The sequence below is a fragment of the Triticum aestivum genome, chromosome 7D (genome assembly GCF_018294505.1).
Source record: "Triticum aestivum cultivar Chinese Spring chromosome 7D, IWGSC CS RefSeq v2.1, whole genome shotgun sequence".
In the NCBI taxonomy this organism is placed as follows: domain Eukaryota; kingdom Viridiplantae; phylum Streptophyta; class Magnoliopsida; order Poales; family Poaceae; genus Triticum; species Triticum aestivum.
The window spans coordinates 561,217,878-561,242,123 of NC_057814.1; the positions used below are offsets into that span (position 1 = coordinate 561,217,878).

A 24,246-nucleotide genomic window follows, 5' to 3' on the forward strand; every position below is an offset into this window, starting at 1 on the left:
CGCGGGGGGGCTCGCTGGAGATGCGCCGCCAGGGCCTTGCTGGGCTGCGCAGTGCTGCGAGCCGCGGGGGATCTCACCGGAGATGCGCCACGGGGGTCCAAGGAAGAAGAAGCTAGGGTGATTTTTTTTTTTGCTCCAGATCCAACCGCCCGCGCGGCTCGCATCGAGCGGCTATGGCTGGACCGGTCGAAAGTTTCGGCCGGTGCACCGGTGCCTAGCGGTGCCCTTGTTGATTAGTAAATTATCAGTAATAAATCTTTGATGTAAGGGGTGTTCAGTGCCCCCCTTGTCTCTGCCACGGGTTATGTCCATATTACAGTAGAAGTCAAATTGTGTATGCTTGTCCTTGGCGTCTCGTCAGGTTAAGTTATTTTCCAGTGACTAAACCGCTTACCGTTGGATGGCGAGATGTCAAAGGTCAGCTTTGCCAATCTTGAACCTCGTCAAGACTCAAGACCATGCTATTTCTTAGCCGCCAAGCGAGTGTGTACGTGGTGCGTTTCTCCATTGCGTTTGGTAATATTTCTCAGGATGTCAGGAAACAAAACATTGGACGTATGAGTACGAATCAGCTCGGTCTCTCACCATGTACTCCGTTCTCACTACACAGTTATCTTATCCACAAGAAGTTTCCTATCTGGTTGTCTACGGTGGTCACCGTGCTGTAAAAGCCAAGGAATTCCACCGGCCTCTACCCAAAGTTTCCATGGAACCTTGGATCAAAACTCAGAAACCGGAGAAACCCACATGGAGCACGCCGGCACGGCCGGGGAGAACCGCCAGAGGAACCCTGTTCAGCTTTTGCACTACAGTAGCAACTCATCGAGCAAAGCCACGCAAAGCCGCGAATTCCTGCTTCGACGCGGGGAATCTCGTCTCCGTCTCGAGTCTCGTGTACGGCATGTTCATTGCAGTACTTGGCTCCCGGGGCCTGGATAGCTTTTGATGGCTGGCTGGCCACACACACTTTTCTGTGGTTTCCGCTCCTCTTTGCCCCACACGCTGACACATATCATATGAGCGCCCGGCGACAAGTTCACTCGTGCTACCTGCCCTCGTTGTCGCTGCCCACCTCCTTTCACATCCCGTCCCCGGACGCATTCTCCATGTGTGATTTCTTCCTCCTCATCGTGTCTTCTTCTTCCCCAATTATCATTTCTGCATAGGCCGTCGCTTTCGCGTCCTTCCTCCCACCAATGATGAGCACGATGTGTTGGAAGCACGTTGCCATGTTGGCAACTGATTCACCAACAAACAAAACCAGAGCAAAAAGCACCCACGTCAAGGCCTCCACGTCGGGGAAGTGCGGGAAATTCTGCTGGAAGCTTTGGGGGAAATTCAGGCATGCATCGAGGACCCGTTGGGGAAACTCGGGCATTCTGCTGGGGAGAACAGTTGGGTTTCCGAGGGAATCCGGAGGAAAATGCGTGAGCTGCGGCGTGGCACATGGCGCCCGAAAGGCGTTTTGGTAGCATCCAAGAGAAGAGGTCGGGCAGGCGGGCCGGGCAGGTGAAGCTCAGGTGAAACTGCGTCTCCAGATCAATCATCCCGAGGCAGCTGCAGCTCGGCGTTTTACTCGCAGGCACAAAGCTTGGACCTGGAAATTACATGGGGAAGAGGAGAGGGGAATAGCTCGAAATTTCAGGGGAGAGGGACCATTGCTGAAGCTGAACTCAAGACCTGAAGTTGCCGGGGCCATGCGGCATGGCCCCCAACGGACGGCGTCTTAAACTTTTCAGGATTTGTCTTCGTCTGCACAGGCACAGCGAATCGTCCTGCTCTGCAGCTCCAATCACAGTATGCTCTTCCTTCGGACGGAGCACATCTCACTGTCAGTTCAACTTTGGGGTGAAAAGGAAAGCAGGCAGCGGCATTCAACACATACACTGGAATAAAACGAATGGGATGCTCAAGAAGAACTGGATAAACCTTCTTGCTGATCTCTGTAACATCGTTGGACACGTTCGACGGCGCGGTAGATGGTCGTGTAGGTGACATTTTGCTCCTAAGGTATGTGCAGTACATGTGCAATATGCAGAGTTGAAATGGTGACTGAAGAATCACTCTACTGTTTGTTATCTACATGACGGCAGCTGTCTTCTGGTTCCGGGCTAGAACCTGGGTGAACCACTCGACGGACGCCTTGGGTATCCTCGTCAGGTTGTTGTTGTAGTCGATGTAGTAGAGGCCGAACCGCACCGTGTACCCCGAGTTCCACTCCCAGTTGTCCAGCAGCGACCACACGAAGTAGCCGAGGATATTGCACCCTTCCTTCCTGCAGCCATTCATTCAGGTTGCATATCCAGCACTTGAGTACCAAAGCTCAACAGGCGATCTTCATCTGCGGTGTTGGTGGTTCAGTTTTGGTATATGCACAGATAAATGAAACATCACCTTATAGCATCCAGGAGGTTGGACATGTAGTCGTTGTGGTACTGTATCCTCTTATCGTCCTGCAGGACATTTTCCAACCTTGAGAACCGGCTGTTTGCGTCGTCCATGCCTGCCATAAGCAACTTGTTAATAATCACTGACTAATTTATCTAAGGCAAAGATCTTATCGTCTGAAAAAAGTGTGCAATCTTCAGCAACCCACCATTCTCTGTAATGAACACGGGTGGATTCCCATACTTCTCCTTAACATGTTTCATCAGGCTGAACATGCCCCAGGGAACTATGTGCAGCCAATTCGACGCTGCCTGAAAGTCCATACATAAACATGTATTTTCAATCAAACATGTGATTACATAAGATGACAAACGAAAGTTTAGAGAAAATATGAAGCTGCAATATTACCGTTTCTCCTATTTTCTTTCCATGCCTGTAAGCTGCATAGAGCATGCAGCGAGGAAGTCAGTAATACTGAAAATGTATTACGAGCTATATAACATCTTCATCTGTCAAGACTGACCAGTTGCGATGACAGCAGCATCGGTTGAAGCATCATTCATCACAAGTTTCCTTACCCGCATCCTGTCGTTCCTAGCATATAATGTTGTGTAGTGGTTTATGCCTACAAAATCTAGTGACCCAGATACTAACTGTGATTCCTGGTTTGAAAACTGGGGCAGTCTGTCGCCTACAAGTTTCTGCATAGAAGCTGGGTAGCGGCCAAACATTAACGGATCCAAGAACCTGTAATCAGGTTCACAAATTCTCAAGTTAATACAGGAACAAAGCTATCTACAGAAATTAATTTTATGTGTGCACATCAAGTTGGTACTTATTGTCTCACCATCCAAGCTCAAAGTCCATAGCTCGTGCTGCTGCTTCTCTGTCTTCATCGACATCCGACAATGGTTCATACCACTTGGAGTCCAGTGCAATTCCTATGAGGCCTCCTTGTTCTTTCTGCAATTAGTACATAGCAGAGTTCATTTCTTTTCTTAAGAAACATTACTTGAGGATGTGTTTGCAATGGATTACCTTGAAATGTTGTTTGTAAGCATGAAAAACACCAGCATGAGCTAAGAGTATGTTGTGAGCCACAATATAGGGTTCAGTTGATGATGTACCCTCCTTGCAGAACAAATGAGATATAATGGAACACCTCCCAGGTGCTTGGATGCCAAAATCATAGCCGTCAATTGCAAAGTTATGGGGCTCATTAACGGTGATCCAGTGCTTCACTCTATCTCCGAACTCCTTGAAGCAAGTAGAGGCATAGTGAACAAAATCCTCCCTGTGTAATTTATCTGTCAGGATCAACCAAACCAGTTTTTTCATGTGAAATAAAGAACTTTTATGCGACATAGATTGTGTAAGAAAGCTTCATCTGAAGGAGGTCATGCAACAGTGTTACATACACGATTTGTGAGTTTAACCAGCCACCATATTTATCCTCCAGTGCTTGTGGAAGGTCCCAATGGAATAGTGTTACATATGGTTGTATACCTGATGCACAGATACAGAAAAACTAAAATGGATATATAATCGTAAAAATAGAAGCAGGCAGCTGCTTGCATTGTGCAGACACTGAAATGTGGAAAACAGATCACCTTTTTCTAATAGAACATCTATGAGGCTGTTATAGTAACTCAACCCTTCTTCATTAGGCTTGCCTGTTCCATCTGGAAAGAGAATCATCTATACAGTTAGCGGGAAGAGTGAAGAACATAAATATAATTGAACAGAATTTACCTCAGACATACTTGGGAAGATGCGTGCCCATGAGATAGAGAACCGGTATGCATCCACACCAATATCCTTCATTAAGTCAACATCTTCCTGCCAGTCAGTGCTAGGCTTATCAGCTATAGATAATTTATTGGTGTAGTTGATCTTCTCGTTTTATCATAAACCTAGTCTAAGAATATTAGTAATTGGACAGATATAAGAAATACGAGGCTCTATTTCAGAAAACCTTCTTGCAGAACCAAAATGGCATCTCATATTCAGAATAACCTTAGAAATAGTCTTTCTGCTGTCTTTAATTTTTTAAGCACCATGCTAGAAAAGTGGATTTGTAGTTTGATATATTAATTTAGTGTTTCGACTGTCAAACTGAAAGGACAAGATGAAACTAGCAACAAAATACTAATTAGTTAATACATTGATACTTAGAGATATCAAGTATTTTTTGAAAATGCACAAGCCGTTTCACCTTTTTCTAAATTACTAGAAGCAGATAAAATGAGAGGCAGGCAAATTTTATCAGCTGTTAGGACTCAAGAATGCAGGCATGCAGGCATCAGGGGACATTCTTACATGTTGATAAAATAATCTCTAATAAGTTTACCATCAATAACGCATCACTGGATCAACAGGCAATTATTATCTAACAAAATTGGATCAACAGGATGCTACGAACCCAACATCAATGATTAAGGAAGAGTTCAAATTCCAGCTGCATATATTGCATAATAAATGAATGAACTAAATCAAGTAAACAAAAAAGAGATCCATTGGTTAACTTACCTTGTAACGATGGTAGTGATCAACGGCAACGTCTGCATTGCTGAAATCTATCACCCTCCCTGCGAAGAAAAACACGACATTCAGTCATAATCTTCAGAGCAGAGTAGTTTTTGCAGGAAATCATCATTACTGCACCGGGTCGACTTGCGAGAGTATCCCATATCGTAGGTCCACGCTGACCCTCATTGACAGCACCCTCGTACTGGTAAAATATTGACCAGAAACAACTATCAGACAAGTAAATAAAAGCCAGAACAGCTGAAATCAGAGAGGCGGTGTTTTCGCAATACTTGACCTGGTAAGCTGAGGAAGCAGTCCCAAAGGTAAAACCAGGGGGGAAGTCGGCTCTCCTTATGGCCTCGGCACAGGCAGCAAAGCTGACAAGGATATGAACCAGAGTCAAGACACCCATGGCTTTTCCTTGAGTTTGAAGCTCTAACTACTCGTGTCTTTATTCCATGGATGAGAGTACCAGACAGGATGCTAAGATATATATAAACCTCGGCGAGTTGGTGAGTGTGGGAGGCAACTGGAGGATGAGCTTCACTTGTCTCTGAAGCCCATCAACGTGCGTCTCTGCTAAGTAACTCCCGAGGAGGCCAAATAGGCTGAAATATCTCTGTCAGCTGGACCTTTGATCAGCAAGAGAAGTGAACTCCTTGACACGTCCTGTTGTGAAGTGGCATGAGTGAAGCAAAGGAAACCCTTGCTTGTGCGCAAGAATCTCAGACTCCAGGATTCATGGACCATGACTGCGCAGATAAGCCGGAGCGTATTCGGAATCTACTCCGGTCTGAGAATTGTGCCAAGTTCTTACATAACTACCAGCATGGAGATGGAGGGAAGGCCCCATTATTAGCAAGATGGTGCCTTTTTCTTACTAAAGAGTAAAGTGGCATTCTGATCCCCGCAAGATATTAAGAGTAGTTTATCATTGACATGGTGCTGAGTGATGACTACGGCAATTATCCAATAAAATAGACAACCTATTGTTATCCATTTCGTTTGGCAACGCCGCATGCTGACAAAACAAGCAGTGTTTTCTTACATGCTGATCACAACATGTCCCATCCATACTCAGCAACTGTTTCAAGAATGGAGGAGTTATAGAAGAGAGGCAAAGAATCTTAATAAAGATCAGGGGCTCAACAGCCCCCCTGCAGTCGCACTCACGCTTATCCCATGGGAGACATAATGTCTTGCTTGCACGGCAGGAACAATTCGGGCAACGATTTAACAAGTATCCATGGTAGTTACAGGAAAGGGACGGGATCGATCCGGCGATGGTGATCCGGTGGAGGTGGAGCGAGCGGCTGCGGTGGCCGACTAACTGCCCCGGAATGCGGCGCAGATCAGCACATGTAGCATGTACTATATCCTATGGTTCGTGGCAAAATAATGCAGAGAAACGCGGCCGTTGGGGGCGACATGGATAGGCTTCGGAGTCTTCGGTTGAAGGCTCGAAGCTGCCTCGGTGACGCCATGATTGGGATTTAGGAGAGGAGGATATCGGAGATGGCACGTCACCCTCCTCCCGTAGATAGATTGGGGCCTGGAATCGCAAAAGGGGCGGGGCTGATCCGTCCACGTCGCCGCCCACCGCCACCGCCCCAAGCGAAAAATCACCGTGACGCGACTTCTACGCCCCGTGGAAAAGAGGGCAACTTTTTGCCGGCAATCCGTGGAAAAATGGAGGGGGAGGGGATCGGTTTTGCTGCTTGCCTCGGCGGTAACCGTCGCTTGGCTTGCGCGCGTCGGCGGCGGGCGAGAGGGGCCTCCGGGAGTCCGGGGGACGCAAGCGACCGCCTCGCGCGCCGCGTGGGCCTCGTGGCGTGGTTCCGTTCCGAGGAGGAGCGGCGCCCGCGTCGCTCTCGTGACGCCGACGGCTGGCCACGAGGAAGAAGACGGGAGGCCAATGGGCCGGGCTCGGTTGGATACTGGGTTCCACTGGGTTCACTTTCGGCCCATCAGGGCCGGCTGGAGGCCCGGCCCAATGTGTCTGAAAAGCCCATCTATAACTAGCAAAAGGCGCCTCTGTTATCCTGTCCGGGAACACAGAGCCGCTTCGTTATCCGCTGGCCGCTTGCTGCTGCTTCTCTGAGAGTGAGTGAGGAAGAGGACGGCGACGATGGCCGGCATGGCGGCGCTGCAGGGCGCCATGGGGGCGCTCTCCGTCTCGGCCGCGAGCACCAGCGCCTTCTGGGGCAACCCGCTCGCCGCCACCTTCTCCGCCGCGCCGTCTGGGGTAATTACTAATCCGTGCCCGGACTCCGGTCCCCTTTTCTTCCTTGAATTAAATCCCCTCTTGACTGCCATGCTTCTCGGCTTGCAAGCCTAGAGCTTGGTGGACATGGTAATGTAGGATGGCGACGGTAAATGCCAGGTCCGCCCTGCTCCGTGTTGTGCTGGAGGTTTCTGCTGCTTTTGTCCAAATTTATTTGTGAGTATGGATTGAGTGGGAGTTGAGAATGTCCGAATTCCCAGATTTTGAGTACGAGTGTGAATTGGGCAATGCGGTCTCCTGTGTACTCGCCGCACAGAATAGTTATGCCAATTTTATGTTTATCCTGCCCATTTTAGTTGTGCCAAATGTGCTGAGGGCAGTGTAAACGGTGTATCTCCAGTTTGTTGCAATCCAGGGACAGTAACATTTTTAGATGAAATCGGCGATAAAATTTCCAAGTTCTGCTAATCTATTCTCTTGTCACACCTAATGAGACCGTGTACAAGTTCATTTTGTTCTATTCTGCTGGCACCTAATGAGACTGAATACACTTTTTTTACCCAAAATGGCACTGATTATACTGAATACATGTCTTCATTTCTATGTCCTCATCACCGTCTTGCCTCTTGAACATAGCCTACTTTACCCTCTTCATATGATAACTTCACTCGTAGCTAATTCTTAACTGATAGGAAAAGGAGGCTCTGAATGTAGTTGCCCCAATATGGTGCACGGAAATAGCGAGACAAGATAATTGCTGCTAATTAAGTGATACAGACAGATCTTTGGTACTTATGTGAGACACATTTTTGCGAAAAGGAAAGGAAAAATCATGCAAAAAAGTATAGCACGACCCTACAGTTTCTTACTTGGTCTGTGGTGGCCGTCTGTGTGATTTTGCAACATAACATAACTGATAAATGTGTCCTTTTGTATTTTCTTAGAAGTGAATCAATATGTTCTTTTCATGCGAAACTTTAACAAGCTGTACATATATTTGATACACAGGTCAGATTCATGGCCAAGACAAGCCCAATTGAAATGAGGGTGAGTGCCAATCTGGGTTTACCATCTCATACTTTGTCAGCTAGCCGCTGTTAAATGTCAGAAATCCTTCTCCACTGCAGCTTAAGCGATGGGAACGGAAGAAGTGTAAGCCAAACAGTCTTCCTATGCTGCACAAGATGCATGTTAGGGTCGGCGACACAGTGCAAGTCATCGCAGGCCGTGAGAAAGGTAAAGTTGGAGAAGTCGTACGGCTTTACAAGCACAACAGCACTGTGATAGTGAAGGATCTGAACTTGAAGTCAAAGCACAAGAAAGGCACAGAGGATGAACCGGGTGAAATTGTCATGGTCAGTAGTATTTTTCTCAAAACTTCTTCTCTCCATTCCTCTTTCCTTGTATGCTCGCATATTTTACCTGGCAAGAACGTCGATTCAGTGTCATAATTATTATCTTCTGACGAGACTTTGGGGAATTATTTTTGCCAGATTGAAGGCCCCATTCATAGCTCGAACATGATGCTCTACTCAAAGGAGAAGAACGTGACGAGCAGGGTTGGGCACAAAATCCTCGAGGATGGCACCAAGGTCCGCTACCTGAAGAAGACCGGTGAAGTAATCGACAGCGTTGATAACTGGGTGAAGGTGTTCAAGGAAGGAGATTCCGAGTCATCATCGTAGTATGGAAACGCTGCACATGCTCTCAACCTTGGCTGCGCTTATTGCTGCCCAAACGCTTACTCGGCTGGTGCCGCTGCTTGTACTATCAGTTTTTTTTCTAGCTTCAGAGCCTCTTTTGTAAATTACTACTGCTACTACAAAGTGTCACCATTTTTGCAACGCTTGGTCCAGCGAGAAGGCCTTCGTTTTACATTTCTGTCATTTCGATGAATCGTAATGATCGCCTTTTTTATCGTGGTGATGGCCATGTGGAAATGCAGCACCACTGCTCTGTTTTGGCAAGTGTAGCAAAAATACTGCATGTGTATATCCGGCATATGAATGTGAGAAGAAGCCGGACACATGTATTGGAACTAGAGATCCGTAACCGGCCATGCCCTGCAAGTTCTTGAACTGTTTTGCATGGGCGTTGTACCTAGCAATTGTCCATTTGTCCTGTAACATGGAGTATGCCAATTCATGGGCAGCAGGGTTGAATTTCTAATGCATGCGCATGTGTTTCATTATATTACAGGGCATGTTCAGATTTAGCATAGTACTCCCTCGGTCCTATAATATAAGAGCGTTTTTGACACTACACTAGTTTACAAAACGTTTTTATATTACGGGACGGAGGGAGTAGTTCCAAAGGGGAACAATATTCAATTAGTTGAGATGACTTCCACTAGGTACGCTTTGATGACTTTCATTTGAATGTAGTTTCAGTTTCTTTTGGTAATTGTTGTTTGGCTGATTATTTAAGATTTCGGTATTCTCATCTAGCCAGTTAAGGGCTCTAACATGGATGACAAAAACGCACCCAGACGCATCCGCGGGCGGAGACCACCCAACCGCAGGCACCAAATGTCCGCTCGTAATTTTTTTTCCATACCCAGAGTACCCGAAACAATCAAAGATAAACATCACAATTCTTAAGCAACTGAAGGAAAGATATTCCAATGCAACAATAATTCAAATGAAAACATTACAATCCAAACATAAAGTTTTGAAATAAAATAGTTCAAGTTTGAATTCAACTTAGTCGGACACATGTTCTAATTATCCATATGAAACGCCCAAAGATGCTCAACCATATCATTATGGAGTTGCTCGTGAGTTTCTCGATTGCGAATTTGATGATGCATTTGGAGAAAATCTTCAAATGTCGTCGGATTCTGCTTTGGAAGCTGGATAGGATCACCCACGTTTTGAAAATTAAAATCATGGCAAACTCATCAACCTCATCGTCCACAATCATGTTGTACATGACTGCACAAGTTGTCATCACCTCTCACAATGTCTCTGAATCCCATAGTTTAGTAGGTTTGTGGAAAATTGCAAAACGGGTCTGGAGCACTCCAAATTCCCTCTTGACATCCTTTCTAGTTGCTTCTTGTCTTTGCGCAAAGTGACATTTTTTGTTACCCCTTGGTTCGGAGATGGTCTTGACTAAATTCGTCCACGGAGGGTAGATACCATCACAAAGATAGTACCCCTTGTTGTAGTCATGACAATTGATAGTATAGTTGCACCCAGGAGCTTCGCTGACACACAACTTTGCAAACAATGGAGACTGCTGCAGCACGTTGATGTCATTGAGAGACCAAAGCACACCAAAGAAAGATTGCCAAATCTAAAGGTCTTGTGATGAAATAGCTAGAAGAATGATGGTGGGCCTTTAGAGAGTGACCCTGGTATTGCCATATGGTCAGTTCTTTCATTTCCAGTGCATGCAATCCAGGGATCCGAGGAGACGTTTAGTGGCAGGAGACGTTCTCGTTGACTACGAGGTGACTACGGTGACTTTGTAAAATCTCATGATGATATGCCGGCTCAGTCTCTCAGATGTGCTCATAGAGGTGTGCGTGTGTGCGTTCATAGGGATGAGTGTATGCTCGTATATATGATCGCTTTGTGTCTGTACTGATATTAAAAAGACAGTAAAAGATATGAAAATCTTAATCTAACAGCTACCCGCAGTTTCCCGCAAAAAAACAGCTATCCGCAGTTAAATGGGATATTTTCTCTCGTTATGTTCGATTGAACCATAGACTTCAAATATGGAGCGGACAAAAAAGCCAAAACGAACACTGTGCACGGTTCACCATCCCTGGCTGGCTCGGTCCTCACCAGCCCCTTCGACTTGAATACTTTTTCAAAAATTGTTAACAAATTTCCAACAGTTGAAGAATTTTTTGAACACAAGTTGCAAACCATGTGGTTTTTTCAAATTTATCATTTTTTTAGAACACATGCATTACTTAAATTTGTCAACAAAAATTAGAAAACAGAATATTTTTTGAAATTCCAGACAATATTTAGAAAAAAGAGCATTTTTTGGTATTCCAATTCTTTTAAACAGAGTTTTAAAAAAATGTTCAACAACAACAACAAAGCCATTAGTCCCAAATAAGTTGGGGTTGGTTAGAGGTGAAACCCATAAGATCTCGCAACCAACTCATGGTTCTGACACATGGATATCAAGCTTCCACGCACCTCTGTCTATGCCTAGTTCTCTGGTCATACTCTAGTCCTTCATATCCCTCCTTACGGACTCTTTCCATGTCAAATTCTGTCTATCCCGGTCTCTCTTGTCATTATTGGCTCTGCACTGGCGCTTTTGGAGGCATGCATTGAATGTGCCCAAATCATCTCAGATGATGTTGGACAATCTCCTCTTCAATTGGCGCTACCCCCAACTCTATCTCGAATATTATCATTCCGGACTCGATATGAATTATATCAAAAAAAAGGGAAGAAAACTAAAAAATAGAAAAAAAGAAAAAGTTCTTAGGCCTTGACCCAACTAGGAAACGACATTGCTCCCGTAGGGCGCCTGTTGGGCCGGCCTTACATTCTTTTCTTTTTCTATTTCTTTCTCGTTTTTCTTTTTCCCGTTTCTTTATTTTGCTCTTCTCTCCTTTTTTTTTGTTTCCATTTCCAATTTTTACTTTTTTCAATTTTATGTTTCTTTTTCAGCGGTTGTTTAGAAATTTTAGAAAACTATCGCACTTTCTCGATTTTGTTCAATCTTATAAATAAACTTTGCTGTTTTGAAATATTGCTTAGAAATTAAAGAATTATTAGCTTCTTTGACAAAAAAATATTCGAAATTAAAATAAATTAGACTTAAAAAACTGTTCGCTTCTTTTCATAAAATGTACAAAAATTCAGAAAAGTTGAGAATTCCAAATTTCAGAAAATCTTCGCATTTTGAAAATTTCATTTACAAATTTATAAAATGTTCAGGAATTAAAGAAAATATCATTTTAAAAGTTTCATATTTTAAAAAATGTTATTGTTTTCAAAAAATTCTTTATAATTTCGAAAATGTTCAAAGAATTTCAAAAAATGTTATTGTTTTCATAAAATTCTTTATAATTTCGAAAAAATAGATATTTTTTAATTTTACTTCTATTTTTTAGAAAATCATGTTTTAAAAATTGTTCATCATTTCGAAAAATGTCCTTCATTCAATTGTATTTCTGTTTTTTTGAAAAATGTTTTGAGATCCCCAAAGTTCACGTTTAAAAATAAAATAAAATTTGTTTGAAAATTCGAAAACATTTCATAAATTGTTTTTAAATATTGGATCCGCCACTTTTTTTTTGAGAATCTATTGGATCCACCACGTGCTCTTATAAATTCGTGCAGCTAATTTTCCACTTGGACTTGCTAGCTCTGCTGGCTTTGATCTCATTGTAACGTGCGTGAGGTCTTGGGGATCTGCCCAATGGGCCGGCCGGGCGGTATATACATGCCGTGGTCAGGAGCGCAAGTACTTTAAAAAAGACCATCCTACCTTTTATTATGAATGGGTATGAAGAGGTTGTCTCCGTTGATGTTTTTAAAAGGTTGTACCGAAGTAGAATTGAAAATTAAAAGATATGAATTTTTTTAATCTACTGCCTACGTCCCATAATATAAGACATTTTTACCGTTCAAATTTAGTCTTACATTGCGAGACAGAGGTAGTAACAGCTATCCGCAGTTAAATGCGACATTTTCCCTCCTCATATTCGATGAACCATCGACTTAAAAGATGGAGCGGACAATAAAGCCAAAACGAACACTGTGCGCGGTTCACCATCTCTGGCTGGCCCGATCCTCACCAGCCGTCGGCTTGATCCCCGCCGCCGCCGGTGGCACTGTGCCGTGGCGTACGTGCTCCGCCACGACGTGCCATCCAGAAACGCGGGGATGTGCATGCATCAGGCTTCCGCGGCCCTTCTCCAGGCCTTCGCCGCCGCGGGCTCGTCGTGTCCAGGTCCAGGCTCCAGAGCCCGTCGGTGTCGTCTCGCCCTGCCGGCAACGTCACGTCACGGTGGCGAGTGGGGAGAAACAAGAAAGAATAAGCAAGGATAAGTCCAGACGCGGATCGCGTGGACTGCATCAACATCACCAGAAGATCGGTGTCACATCGGTCGATCTGCACCTGGACAGAGCACCCAACCCACAATGGAAAGGCGCACGGCCATTTCAGCCCTCTCGCTTTGCCGGCGAGGCCGCGGTGGTGGCGCCGGACGGGGGTCACCGCCGTGGGTGCAGCATCCCAGTGCGCGGAATCCGCCGGGGTGCTGCACGTGGACTTGCACTTGCATCCCCACCCAGGGGACTCGATCCTGGTTGTCCCATGCACTTACAGGGTGACGTGACGATCCTCTGTGGACCCTGAGCGAGTGTCGGCTGCGCCTCATTACCACCATTTGTCTCTTTCCATATAAGTTAGTGGGAACTGTAGCACTGTGCTAACAACCTGCAGCTTAGCTGTCTTCCATGCACCTGCTGGTGCACACAAGTATGATCTAGAAAGAGCGTGGACTGGCAGCTCCCTCGCCTGAACGGCAGCCAAGGGAGCACGGGGAGAGATCGAGATGATGGGCAGCGTCGGCGGCGGTGGCTCGCCGGAGCAGGACCAGCCCGTGTGCGTGACGGGCGCCACCGGCTACGTCGGCTCCTGGCTCGTCCGCACCCTGCTGCGGCGGGGACGCCGCGTCCACGCCACGGCGAGGGACCCAGGTATGGACATGTAGCTCTGCTCTACACAGTTGCCAGTGCCACCTATAAGTTCTTTCGAGGTCGATCGTCGATGTGCCCATGGCTGAGGTGGTGTGTGCTGCTCCGTGTGTCCGTCAGTCAAGGCGCGGCGGATGCTGTCGGCGGTGGAGGGGAAGGAGCGGCTCCGGGTGTTCCGGGCGGACATGGCCGAGGAAGGGAGCTTCGACGACGCCATCATCGGTTGCGCCACGCTCTTTCACGTCGCCGCCTCCATGGACCTCCACCTATCGCCCGACCAGCACGACGCCGGTGAGCCGTCCCCGCAGTGTTGACTTATTGCTCCGTCTTTGATAGCTGATATGCTGATTACCACACTCTAATACAGTCGTCTCTACTAAATCTCGATCTGTACAACATTTGATTTGACCAAGTTTAGTTAGTGCGTGTTCGTCCGGAAAATTTTACGTGTTAGTCGGATCTGGTGTTGACGGTGACACGTGTAAACTTGCAACTTGCAGAGGAGCGCGTGAGGTCGCAGGTGCTGGAGCCGGCGACGAGGGGCACCATCAACGTGCTGCGCTCCTGCGTCCGCGCCGGGACCGTCCGGCGGGTCGTCTTCACCTCCTCTGTCAGCACGTTGGCGGCGGCCGGCTCCGAGGGGTCAGTCGTCGACGAGTCGTGCCTCAGAGACCTCGGCGACGTCTGGGCCACCAAGCCCATCGGCTGGGTCTACATCCTGTCGAAGCGGCTGGCGGAGGAGGCCGCGTTCGGGTTCGCGCGGGAGAACGGCCTGCGCCTCGTGTCCGTCGTCCTGCCGACTGTCGCCGGCCCGTTCCTGACGCCGGCCGTGCCCACCAGCGTCCAGCTCCTGCTGTCTCCCATAACACGTATCTACTGCTAGCTCAGAAGCCGGCCATTTTCATTCCTTTCTCTGGCTGACACGAGGGTTCTTGCTCTGCGCCGGCTGCAGGTGACCCGAAGCTGTGCGCGCTGCTGGCGTCGGTGCACGCGCGGTTCGGGTGCGTGCCGCTGGCGCACGTCCAGGACGCCTGCGACGCGCACCTCTTCCTCGCGGACGCGCCGGCCGCCGAGGGGCGGTACCTGTGCGTCGGCGGCAGCCACGCCATGGCCGACATCGCCCGGCTGCTCGCCTCGCACTACTCTCCGTTCAACCCCGAGAAGAGGCACGCGGTTGACCTCACCTCGGAGCTCCATTTTTCAGGTGTTTGAGTGGTCTGGTCTGAGGTGAAGTTGTTTTGATGCAGGTTTGGTGATGATCTCGACGGTGCGAGCCCGGCGTCCCAGGTGTCGTCCAAGCGGCTGCTGGATCTGGGGTTCAGGTTCGGGCACGACGCCGGGGACATCCTCAGGGATGCAGTTGCGCAGTGCGTCGACCACGGCTTCCTGGAGCCGCCTGGTGGATGTGACTAGTACAGTATTAGTGTAAAAAACGCTATCATATTATGAGCTCTTATATCATGAGACGGGAGGAGTATTAACTAGCTAGTGGCGTTTTATGGAAGGCTCCGTTAATTTTCTATTACTTCATGAAACCGCACCGTGGTACACTCCCGCCTGAATGTATTTCAAACTTGAGGAGCTTTTACAGAGTCGAGTCTCACGCCACACACCGGCGTCTTCATTTAACTCATTTGATTTTAGCCGGTTAGAACGGGCGGTCAAAGCAACGACGGCGGTCTTGATCGTAGCACCAGTGTCGATGTTAAGGGAAGGAAAGGCTTGCTAGACAGGAATTTAATATCCGGGTTTGTACAATAGTAAGTTTTAAATATGTACTACTTTATTAATAACTGGTTCACTTTACAATCTCACAAAATGTGTTAAGTACCCGGTTTTTATTCTACAGCCCATTTTTCTTCTCTCTCCTCCAACTAAATAAAGATATACTATTTTAGTTCTTCTAGTCTGCTTATGTAATCCTATTGCATCGATCAGCCACACTTAACGAATTTGCCCTCCTAAACGTCGGCGGCCCCGTCTGCCCGTGAACAGTGACGGTCACCCTTCAAATGTCCTCTTTTACAATAGATGCCTTATTGGCAAATCATTAAATCCGTACAATTACGTGCAATGTAAACCTAGTCTAAATCTTTGATAGCGCTTGTTCGCCTCCAAGTCCTTGTTCCTGCCCGTGTCCACGCCCAGTAGCCGTCCGACCAACAAAGCGAAGGTCCAACCGCCGGCGAGGTAGAGTAGGAATGGGACACAAGGCATTGTCGTCTCCCATGTCCTACTCTTCCTCGCCGGAGCCCGTGGCCTCGATGTCACCATTCGAGGTGAGGTCCACCATAAACCACTCATGGTCGGAGCCTGACACCTCCACCACTTGGTTTGGTTGCGGCATCAGCGGGTGCCGGTCACCCGTAGCGGCTGCGTGGCGACGTGCGACTCCACCTCCGCTGTTGGAAAACGTAGTAGAAAAAAATTTGCCCTACGATCATGATCCCAAGAACACTATGAAGATGCATACAAGATTAGATCGGATCATTACAACTTCGAGTTACAGCTGAAGAAGAGTTAGTGTGGATCGTTCTTGAAGTCCCTCGAACCGTTCATAATGATCGCTCGAACAGAAGACTAAAAGCACAACCTCTCTACAGATTATGAGCGTATAGGCTTCACGATTCGCCAGCGCTTCGCCGTCCAGAGTTAATCGTCACCAGGGAATTAGGGGGAGAAGAAGAGAACCGCACCAGGCTTCTCTATTATGAGGAACAAGAAAACTAGAACTAGATCAAGTCTAGATCAAGAGAGGGACAGAGGGGGCACCCGAGACAACAGAAGATAACTTGTCTCTAGGGGGCGCCCCTCCTCATGTATATATAGGTGTAAGGGGAGGGGGCAGCCAACCTGGGGAGGGGTCCTCCCCTTGTTGTGCCCCAAAGGGAGAGGGACCCCCTCTCCCAATCCAATTCGGCCCCCAAAGCTTGTCCCCTATTATGCCTTATTGATAATTTCTTTAGCCCGTTGATATTAAATATATTCTAAAAGCCTCCTAATTGATATTAGAACGGTTATCATTATTTAACATCTTCGAAAACATTTCCCACCTATATATCAATTCCCAGTATTGCCCGGTAAATCCCGAAACGCTTTCGGTTTCTCTCGAAACTATTTCTAATATTCGCAAAAATATTTCTTGAATATTTTATCATAACTCTTACTGCACTAATACTCAATAGATCGTGATTCCTTTAAGCTTGTGACCCAACAGATTTGTTAAGACATAGACATAAAAAACCTTTTGTTCAATGACCAATAGCAGAACCGTGGATATCCATATTGATCCCTATGAATACATGAATGTCATTCATGAACCTTTGATTATCATGTGTTGTTCTCTTTGCTTCACGATACTTTACAAAAGCCGAGGTGAGATATATCAGTACCCTCTTGAGTCATTCTCTTGAGTCGTTCTAATACTGAATTTTGCTTAAAAACTCTTTCATTGACCTCAGCAAGAAACTCTTCCTGATGTTTTCACACTAAACCATTTTAGTATCTTGTTAATATGTATTTTGGCCGAGCCTTAGCAGGCACTACTATCTCCATAGATTATTATGTCTAATACCCAGGCTATATTGCCTAAGTACTTTACTGAAAATTAGTTTCAATAAAGTCCTAATCTGTGTCAAGAATTTATATATGTTCCAATCAACAATGTGTCATGCACACACATTGTTTAGAAAAATTATCATGCTCCCACTTACTTTCTTGTAAATACAAGCATCTTTGCTTTCCTCGATGAAATCAAATTATTTGACTATTTCATCATAATGAAGATTTCAACTTTACTATGCTTGCTTCAGTCCATTATAGGATCTCTTGAAGTTTGCACACTTACTCGCATCCTCTGGATTGACAAAATTTTCTTGGGCCGTATCATATATACAATATCCTGCTTCTATTACCATCTCATGGGAAACCTTTTGACATCCATCTATTATATATCATAATTGAAATATGTAGTAATTGCTAGTTTAACCCGAACTAACTTGAAGTATTGCTATGAGGAGACAATCTTGGTATAGTCAATTCCTTGATCTTGTCATAAACTATTTGCAACAAGTAAAACATTTTTATATTTGTTAGTTTATAGATCCATTACTATACGTTGGGCTCTAAGTCTTTTGGAGGGTTAATCAAGTTCTAAACTTGAATTATGTATATGATACTATGTTGGTTTACTTTGGCATATAGCCAATTGTGGAGTCAGGGTCCATCAACGCTTCTTTGTGTATTATAGGTCCATTGTTTGTTCAACAATATCTTGTCTGCATACCATGAAGAGTTGCACGACTTTGCCCAACTTATATAGTTGAGCTGCAAGTTTGACCAAAATCTTTATATCGCATGTAGAGATTTTCGTACCGGTCGCAGTAGTGAATATATTCTTGGACTACTTCCAGTGTTTCTTTCCATTGACCCTATTACGAAGATTCTGTAATCTCGTCGAGTTGCACTATACTCCCACTTACCTTTTTGCAGAAAATGATTTCTTTAAAATTTTACCGCACTCTATGGAGAAACACCTTGCCTCAGCGTAGTGCTAGAGAAATACCCAATTATTTGGGATAACCATCAAAGTAGCACTTATCTGACTTGGGACATAAGCTCGTAAACACTTTTATTTAGTCTTATATTCCCAAATGTAAGAAAAGACCAAATGTGTTGGCATACCATACTATACATTATATGGTGTCATTTCAACAGTTTTGATGGCGCTCTTTTCAGTGTAAAAGCCGCAGTCTCTAAAGCATCACATCAAAAGTATAATGTCATATTGATTAATGCCATCTTTGATCTCACCGTTTCATAGATAGTTTGATTACATCTAGTCAAAATATACTACTCTTAGTAATGTTCTGGGAAGTGCAAGCTATAAAATTCTTTTCACAGCTCATCAGACATTCGCTAAATTTTTAAATCGAACTTTCCTTTATGCAATCCAATTGTAGAGACATAATTTTCTTGTTACAATAATTTCTACTTCATCCTGAAAAACTTACGAAACATTTCAAAGGATCCAGATTTATGTCTCAATAAGTAATATAAATATCTGTTTGAGTCGTCTTTGAAGATAGATAAATCCACTGCTTGCAACAACACTTCGGAATACACATTTTACATCAAGCAAATTAATGCATTATTTTATTGATTGCATCATCACCCCACCGAAACTAAAACATCTCATATTTGATTCCTTTGCAAATATTTTAGTAATTTTGAAGTTTGGCATCACATGAGTTAGTATAGCTTGTGCTTGATTTAATTTGAACTTCTTTACCTCCTCAAGAGAGTCACTTCTCCTTCCAAATAGTCAACCTCTGAATAAGGCGATCAACCAAATATTTGAAACTGTCACTCTTGTCCAGACCAGGAGTAGCCGCAACCCAAATATTTATCATTCATTGCTTCTTTCATAATATTGACAGTGGAGCAGACATGAGCCTTCATGTTCACCTCTGCGCTAGGACTAAAAAATGTTGGATTTATTCACACTAACAAGTTACCTAAAAGCCAAACAATACATGTCTAGAATTGATTTTAAGCAGGCAATATTCTAGATATTGGCTTTCATTAAAATTAGGGAGTCATCAACGAAAAGAAAATTAGTAATTAGTGATGCATCTCAACATACCTTAACTCTCACTAGAGCAACACTCTCTTCAGTACGTGTCAGTAATGTTGCCAGTCCCTCAATGCGAAAGCAGAAAAAGATAGCGGGATAACAAATCCCCTTGCCGTTACCCTCACGATAGTTTGAATGCCCCGATCTCCTATGGATTATAGCGCACTCTGTACTCCACAAATAGACGTCAAAACTGCATTCCTTAACGAATTCCTTAAATAAGAGTTGTATATGATGCAACCAGAAGTTCTGTCGATCCTAAAGGGGCTAACAAAATGTGCAAATTCCAGCGATCCATCTATGGACTGCTGCAAGCATCTCAGAGTCGGAATATACGCTTTGATGAGGTGATTAAATCATATGGTTTTATACAGACTTATGGTGCAGCCTGTATTTACAAGAAAGTGAGTGGGAGCTCTGTAGCATTTCTAATATTATATGTGGATGACATATTATTGATTGGAAATGATATAGAATTTCTGGATAGCATAAAAGGATACTTGAATAAGAATTTTTCAATGAAAGACCTCAGTGAAGCTGCTTATATATTGGGACTTTCACAAAGCACATACCTTGATAAAGTTTTGAAGTTCAAAATGGATCAATCAAAGAAAGGGTTCTTGCCTGTGTTACAAGGTGTGAAGTTGAGTAAGACTCAATGCCCGACCACTTCAGAAGATAGAGAGAAGATGAAAGATGTTCCCTATGCTTCAGCCATAGGCTCTATCATGTATGCAATGCTGTGTACCAGACCTGATGTGTGCCTTGCTATAAGTCTAGCAGGGAGGTACCAAAGTAATCCAGGAGTGGATCACTGGACAGCGGTCAAGAACATCCTGAAATACCTGAAAAGGACTAAGGATATGTTTCTCGTTTATGGAGGTGACAAAGAGCTCATCGTAAATGGTTACGTTGATGCAAGCTTTGACACTCATCCGGACGATTCTAAATCACAAACCGGATACGTGTTTACATTGAACGGTGGTGCTGTCAGTTGGTGCAGTTCTAAACAAAGCGTTGTGGCGGGATCTACGTGTGAGGCGGAATACATAGCTGCTTCGGAAGCAGCAAATGAAGGAGTCTGGATGAAGGAGTTCATATTCGATCTAGGTGTCATACCTAGTGCATCGGGTCCAATGAAAATCTTTTGTGACAATACTGGTGCAATTGCCTTGGCAAAGGAATCCAGATTTCACAAGAGAACCAAGCACATCAAGAGATGCTTCAATTCCATCCGGGATTTAGTCCAGGCGGGAGACATAGAAATTTGCAAGATACATACAGATCTGAATGTTGCAGACCCGTTGACTAAGCCTCTTCCACGAGCAAAACATGATCAGCACCAAGGCTCCATGGGTGTTAGAATCATTACTGTGTAATCTGGATTATTGACTCTAGTGCAAGTGGGAGACTGAAGGAAGTATGCCCTAGAGGCAATAATAAAGTTATTATTTATTTCCTTATATCATGATAAATGTTTATTATTCATGCTAGAATTGTATTTACCGGAAACATGATACATGTGTGAATACATAGACAAACAGAGTGTCACTAGTATGCCTCTACTTGACTAGCTCGTTGATCAAAGATGATTATGTTTCCTAGCCATTGACATGAGTTGTCATTCGATTAACGGGATCACATCATTAGGAGAATGATGCGATTGACTTGACCCATTCCGTTAGCTTAGCACAGGATCGTTTAGTATGTTGCTAATGCTTTCTTCATGACTTATACATGTTCCTATGACTATGAGATTATGCAACTCCCGTTTACCGGAGGAACACTTTGTGTGCTACCAAACGTCACAACGTAACTGGGTGATTATAAAGGTGCTCTAGAGGTGTCTCCGAAGGTACTTGTTGGGTTGGCGTATTTCGAGATTAGGATTTGTCACTCCGATTGTCGGAGAGGTATCTCTGGGCCCACTTGGTAATGCACATCACTTAAAGCCTTGCAAGCATAGCAACTAATGAGTTAGTTGCGGGATGATGTATTACGGAACGAGTAAAGAGACTTGCCGGTAACCAGATTGAACTAGGTATTGAGATACCGACGATCGAATCTCGGGCAAGTAACATACCAATGACAAAGGGAACAACGTATGTTGTTATGCGGTTTGACCGATAAAGATCTTCGTAGAATATGTGGGAGCCAATATGAGCATCCAGGTTCCGCTATTGGTTATTGACCGGAGACGTGTCTCAGTCATGTCTACATAGTTCTCGAACCGGTAGGGTCCGCACGCTTAAAGTTAGATGACGGTTATATTATGAGTTTATGTGTTTTGATGTACCAAAGGAGTTCGGAGTCCCGGATGAGATCAGGGACATGACGAGGAGTCTCGAAATGGTCGAGACGTAAAGATCGATATATTGGACGACTATATTCGGACATCGGAAAGGTTCCGAGTGATTCGGGTATTTTTCGGAGTACCGGAGAGTTACGGGAATTCGTATTGGGCCTTAATGGGCCATACAGGAAAGGAGAGAAAGGCCCCAAAGGGTGGCCGCACCCCTCCCCATGGACTAGTCCGAATTGGACTAGGGAGGGGGGGGGGGCGCCCCCTTCCTTCCTTCTCCTTCTCCCTTCCCTTCTCCTACTCCAACAAGGAAAGGAGGAGTCCTACTCCCGGTGGGAGTAGGACTCCCCCCTTGGCGCGCCCTCCTCCTAGGCCGGCCGCCTCCGCCCTTGCTCCTTTATATACGGGGTCAGGGGGGGACCCCAAAGACACAACAATTGATCTCTTGATCTCTTAGCCGTGTGCGGTGCCGCCCTCCACCATAGTCCACCTCGATAATATCGTAGCGGTGCTTAGGCGAAGCCCTGCGTCGGTAGAACATCATCATCGTCACCACGCCGTCGTGCTGACGGAATTCTCCCTCAAAGCTCGGCTGGATCGGAGTTCGAGGGACGTCATCGAGCTGAACGTGTGCTAAACTCGGAGGTGCCGTACGTTCGGTACTTGGATCGGTCGGATCGTGAAGACGTACCGACTACATCAACCGCGTTGTGCTAACGCTTCCGCTTTCGGTTTACAAGGGTACGTGGACAACACTCTCCCCTCTCGTTGCTATGCATCACCATGATCTTGCGTGTGCGTAGATTTTTTTTGAAATTACTACGTTCCCCAACAGTGGCATCCGAGCCTGGTTTTATGCGTAGATGTCATATGCACGAGTAGAACACAAGTGAGTTGTGGGCGATATAAGTCATACTGCTTACCAGCATGTCATACTTTGGTTCAGCGGTATTGTTGGATGAAGCGGCCCGGACCGATATTACGCGTACGCTTACGCGAGACTGGTTCTACCGACGTGCTTTGCACATAGGTGGCTGGCGGGTGTCAGTTTCTCCAACTTTAGTTGAACCGAGTGTGGCTACGCCCGGTCCTTGCGAAGGTTAAAACCGCACCAACTTGACAAACTATCGTTGTGGTTTTGATGCGTAGGTAAGAACGGTTCTTGCTACGCCCGTAGCAGCCACGTAAAACTTGCAACAACAAAGTAGAGGACGTCTAACTTGTTTTTGCAGGGCATGTTATGATGTGATATGGTCAAAGCATGATGCTAAATTTATTGTGTGAGATGATCATGTTTTGTAACTGAGTTATCGGCAACTGGCAGGAGCCATATGGTTGTTGTTTTATTGTATGCAATGCAATCGCCCTGTAATGCTTTACTTTATCACTAAGCGGTAGCGATAGTCGTAGAAGCATAAGATTGGCAAGACAACAACGATGCTACGATGGAGATCAAGGTGTCGCGCCGGTGACGATGGTGATCATGACGGTGCTTCGGAGATGGAGATCACAAGCACAAGATGTTGATTGCCATATCATATCACTTATATTGATTGCATGTGATGTTTATCTTTTATGCATCTTATCTTGCTTTGATTGACGGTAGCATTATAAGATGATCCCTCACTAAATTATCAAAGTATAAGTGTTCTCCCTGAGTATGCACCGTTGCGAAAGTTCTTCGTGCTGAGACACCACGTGATGATCGGGTGTGATAGGCTCTACGTTCAAATACAACGGGTGCAAAACAGTTGCACACGCGGAATACTCAGGTTAAGCTTGACGAGCCTAGCATATAACAGATATGGCCTCGGAACACGGAGAACGAAAGGTCGAGCATGAATCATATAGTAGATATGATCAACATAGTGATGTTCACTGTGGAAACTACTCCATCTCACGTGATGATCGGACATGGTTTAGTTGATATGGATCACGTGCTCACTTAGAGGATTAGAGGGATGTCTATCTAAGTGGGAGTTCTTAAGTAATATGATTAATTGAACTTGAATTTATCATGAACTTAGTACCTGATAGTATCTTGCTTGTCTATGTTGATTGTAGATAGATGGCCCGTGCTATTGTTCCGTTGAATTTTAATGCGTTCCTTGAGAAAGCAAAGTTGAAAGATGATGGTAGCAATTACACGGATTGGGTCCGTAACTTGAGGATTATCCTCATTGCTGCACAGAAGAATTACGTCCTAGAAGCACCACTAGGTGTACCACCTACGCCAGCAACTGCAGACATTGTGAATGCCTGGCAGTCACGTGTTGATGACTACTCGATAGTTCAATGTGCCATGCTTTACGGCTTAGAACCGGGACTTCAACGACGTTTTGAAACGTCATGGAGCATATGAGATGTTCCAGGAGTTGAAGTTAATACTTCAAAAGAATGCCCGGATTGAGAGATATGAAGTCTCCAATAAGTTCTACAGCTGCAAGATGGAGGAGAATAGTTCTGTCAGTGAGCATATACTCAAAAT

General features: G+C 45.2%; 3 protein-coding genes across 5 annotated transcripts; 2 read left to right on the top strand and 1 right to left on the bottom strand.

Annotated features, from left to right (window-relative positions):
• Positions 1–534: 534 nt before the first annotated feature.
• On the bottom strand, positions 535–5,503 carry LOC123164950 (beta-glucosidase 25). 2 transcript variants are annotated; one of them, XR_006482721.1, is made up of 14 exons: positions 5,213–5,503; positions 5,053–5,119; positions 4,918–4,976; positions 4,152–4,227; positions 3,999–4,070; positions 3,807–3,894; positions 3,427–3,682; positions 3,236–3,351; positions 2,912–3,135; positions 2,797–2,828; positions 2,597–2,699; positions 2,395–2,503; positions 1,930–2,275; positions 535–1,829 (listed from the first exon to the last, which is right to left on the bottom strand). XR_006482721.1 is itself a non-coding variant. In XM_044582569.1 (13 exons), the coding sequence occupies exons 1-13, from the start codon at positions 5,327–5,329 to the stop codon at positions 2,080–2,082; spliced, it is 1,515 nt and encodes a 504-aa protein (XP_044438504.1). In that variant the 5' UTR covers positions 5,330–5,503; the 3' UTR covers positions 1,907–2,079. The 2 variants fall into 2 exon arrangements, 1 of the variants encoding a protein (XP_044438504.1); XM_044582569.1 differs by lacking the exon at positions 535–1,829 and having other exon boundaries at positions 1,907–2,275.
• A 1,433-nt stretch (positions 5,504–6,936) lies between these two features.
• LOC123164951 (50S ribosomal protein L24, chloroplastic) lies at positions 6,937–9,016 on the top strand. The gene is made up of 4 exons (XM_044582570.1): positions 6,937–7,162; positions 8,150–8,188; positions 8,269–8,496; positions 8,635–9,016. The coding sequence occupies exons 1-4, from the start codon at positions 7,046–7,048 to the stop codon at positions 8,824–8,826; spliced, it is 576 nt and encodes a 191-aa protein (XP_044438505.1). The 5' UTR covers positions 6,937–7,045; the 3' UTR covers positions 8,827–9,016.
• Positions 9,017–13,302: 4,286 nt separating this feature from the next.
• LOC123169150 (putative anthocyanidin reductase) lies at positions 13,303–15,404 on the top strand. 2 transcript variants are annotated; one of them, XM_044587002.1, is made up of 5 exons: positions 13,303–13,824; positions 13,942–14,112; positions 14,322–14,690; positions 14,774–14,994; positions 15,069–15,404. In XM_044587002.1, exons 1-5 carry the CDS (start codon positions 13,680–13,682, stop codon positions 15,075–15,077), a joined length of 915 nt encoding a protein of 304 aa, XP_044442937.1. In that variant the 5' UTR covers positions 13,303–13,679; the 3' UTR covers positions 15,078–15,404. The 2 variants fall into 2 exon arrangements, with proteins under 2 accessions (XP_044442937.1, XP_044442936.1); XM_044587001.1 differs by having other exon boundaries at positions 14,774–14,987.
• The last annotated feature ends 8,842 nt before the right edge of the window (positions 15,405–24,246 follow it).

What these genes read in the sequence shown, in the direction of transcription:
- LOC123164950 (XM_044582569.1), bottom strand. Translation starts at nt 5,329, where the DNA reads ATGGGTGTCTTGACTCTGGTTCATATCCTTGTCAGCTTTGCTGCCTGT. An exon ending in CTTACAAACAACATTTCAAG is followed by an intron (nt 3,352 to 3,426) that starts GTAATCCATTGC and finishes TACTAATTGCAG; the next exon opens with AAAGAACAAGGAGGCCTCAT. An exon ending in GAAAGAAAATAGGAGAAACG is followed by an intron (nt 2,700 to 2,796) that starts GTAATATTGCAG and finishes ATGGACTTTCAG; the next exon opens with GCAGCGTCGAATTGGCTGCA.
- LOC123164951 (XM_044582570.1), top strand. Translation starts at nt 7,046, where the DNA reads ATGGCCGGCATGGCGGCGCTGCAGGGCGCCATGGGGGCGCTCTCCGTC. An exon ending in CAAGCCCAATTGAAATGAGG is followed by an intron (nt 8,189 to 8,268) that starts GTGAGTGCCAAT and finishes TCTCCACTGCAG; the next exon opens with CTTAAGCGATGGGAACGGAA. An exon ending in AACCGGGTGAAATTGTCATG is followed by an intron (nt 8,497 to 8,634) that starts GTCAGTAGTATT and finishes TATTTTTGCCAG; the next exon opens with ATTGAAGGCCCCATTCATAG.
- LOC123169150 (XM_044587001.1), top strand. Translation starts at nt 13,680, where the DNA reads ATGATGGGCAGCGTCGGCGGCGGTGGCTCGCCGGAGCAGGACCAGCCC. An exon ending in CCTGCTGTCTCCCATAACAC is followed by an intron (nt 14,691 to 14,773) that starts GTATCTACTGCT and finishes CGCCGGCTGCAG; the next exon opens with GTGACCCGAAGCTGTGCGCG. An exon ending in CCGTTCAACCCCGAGAAGAG is followed by an intron (nt 14,988 to 15,068) that starts GCACGCGGTTGA and finishes GTTTTGATGCAG; the next exon opens with GTTTGGTGATGATCTCGACG.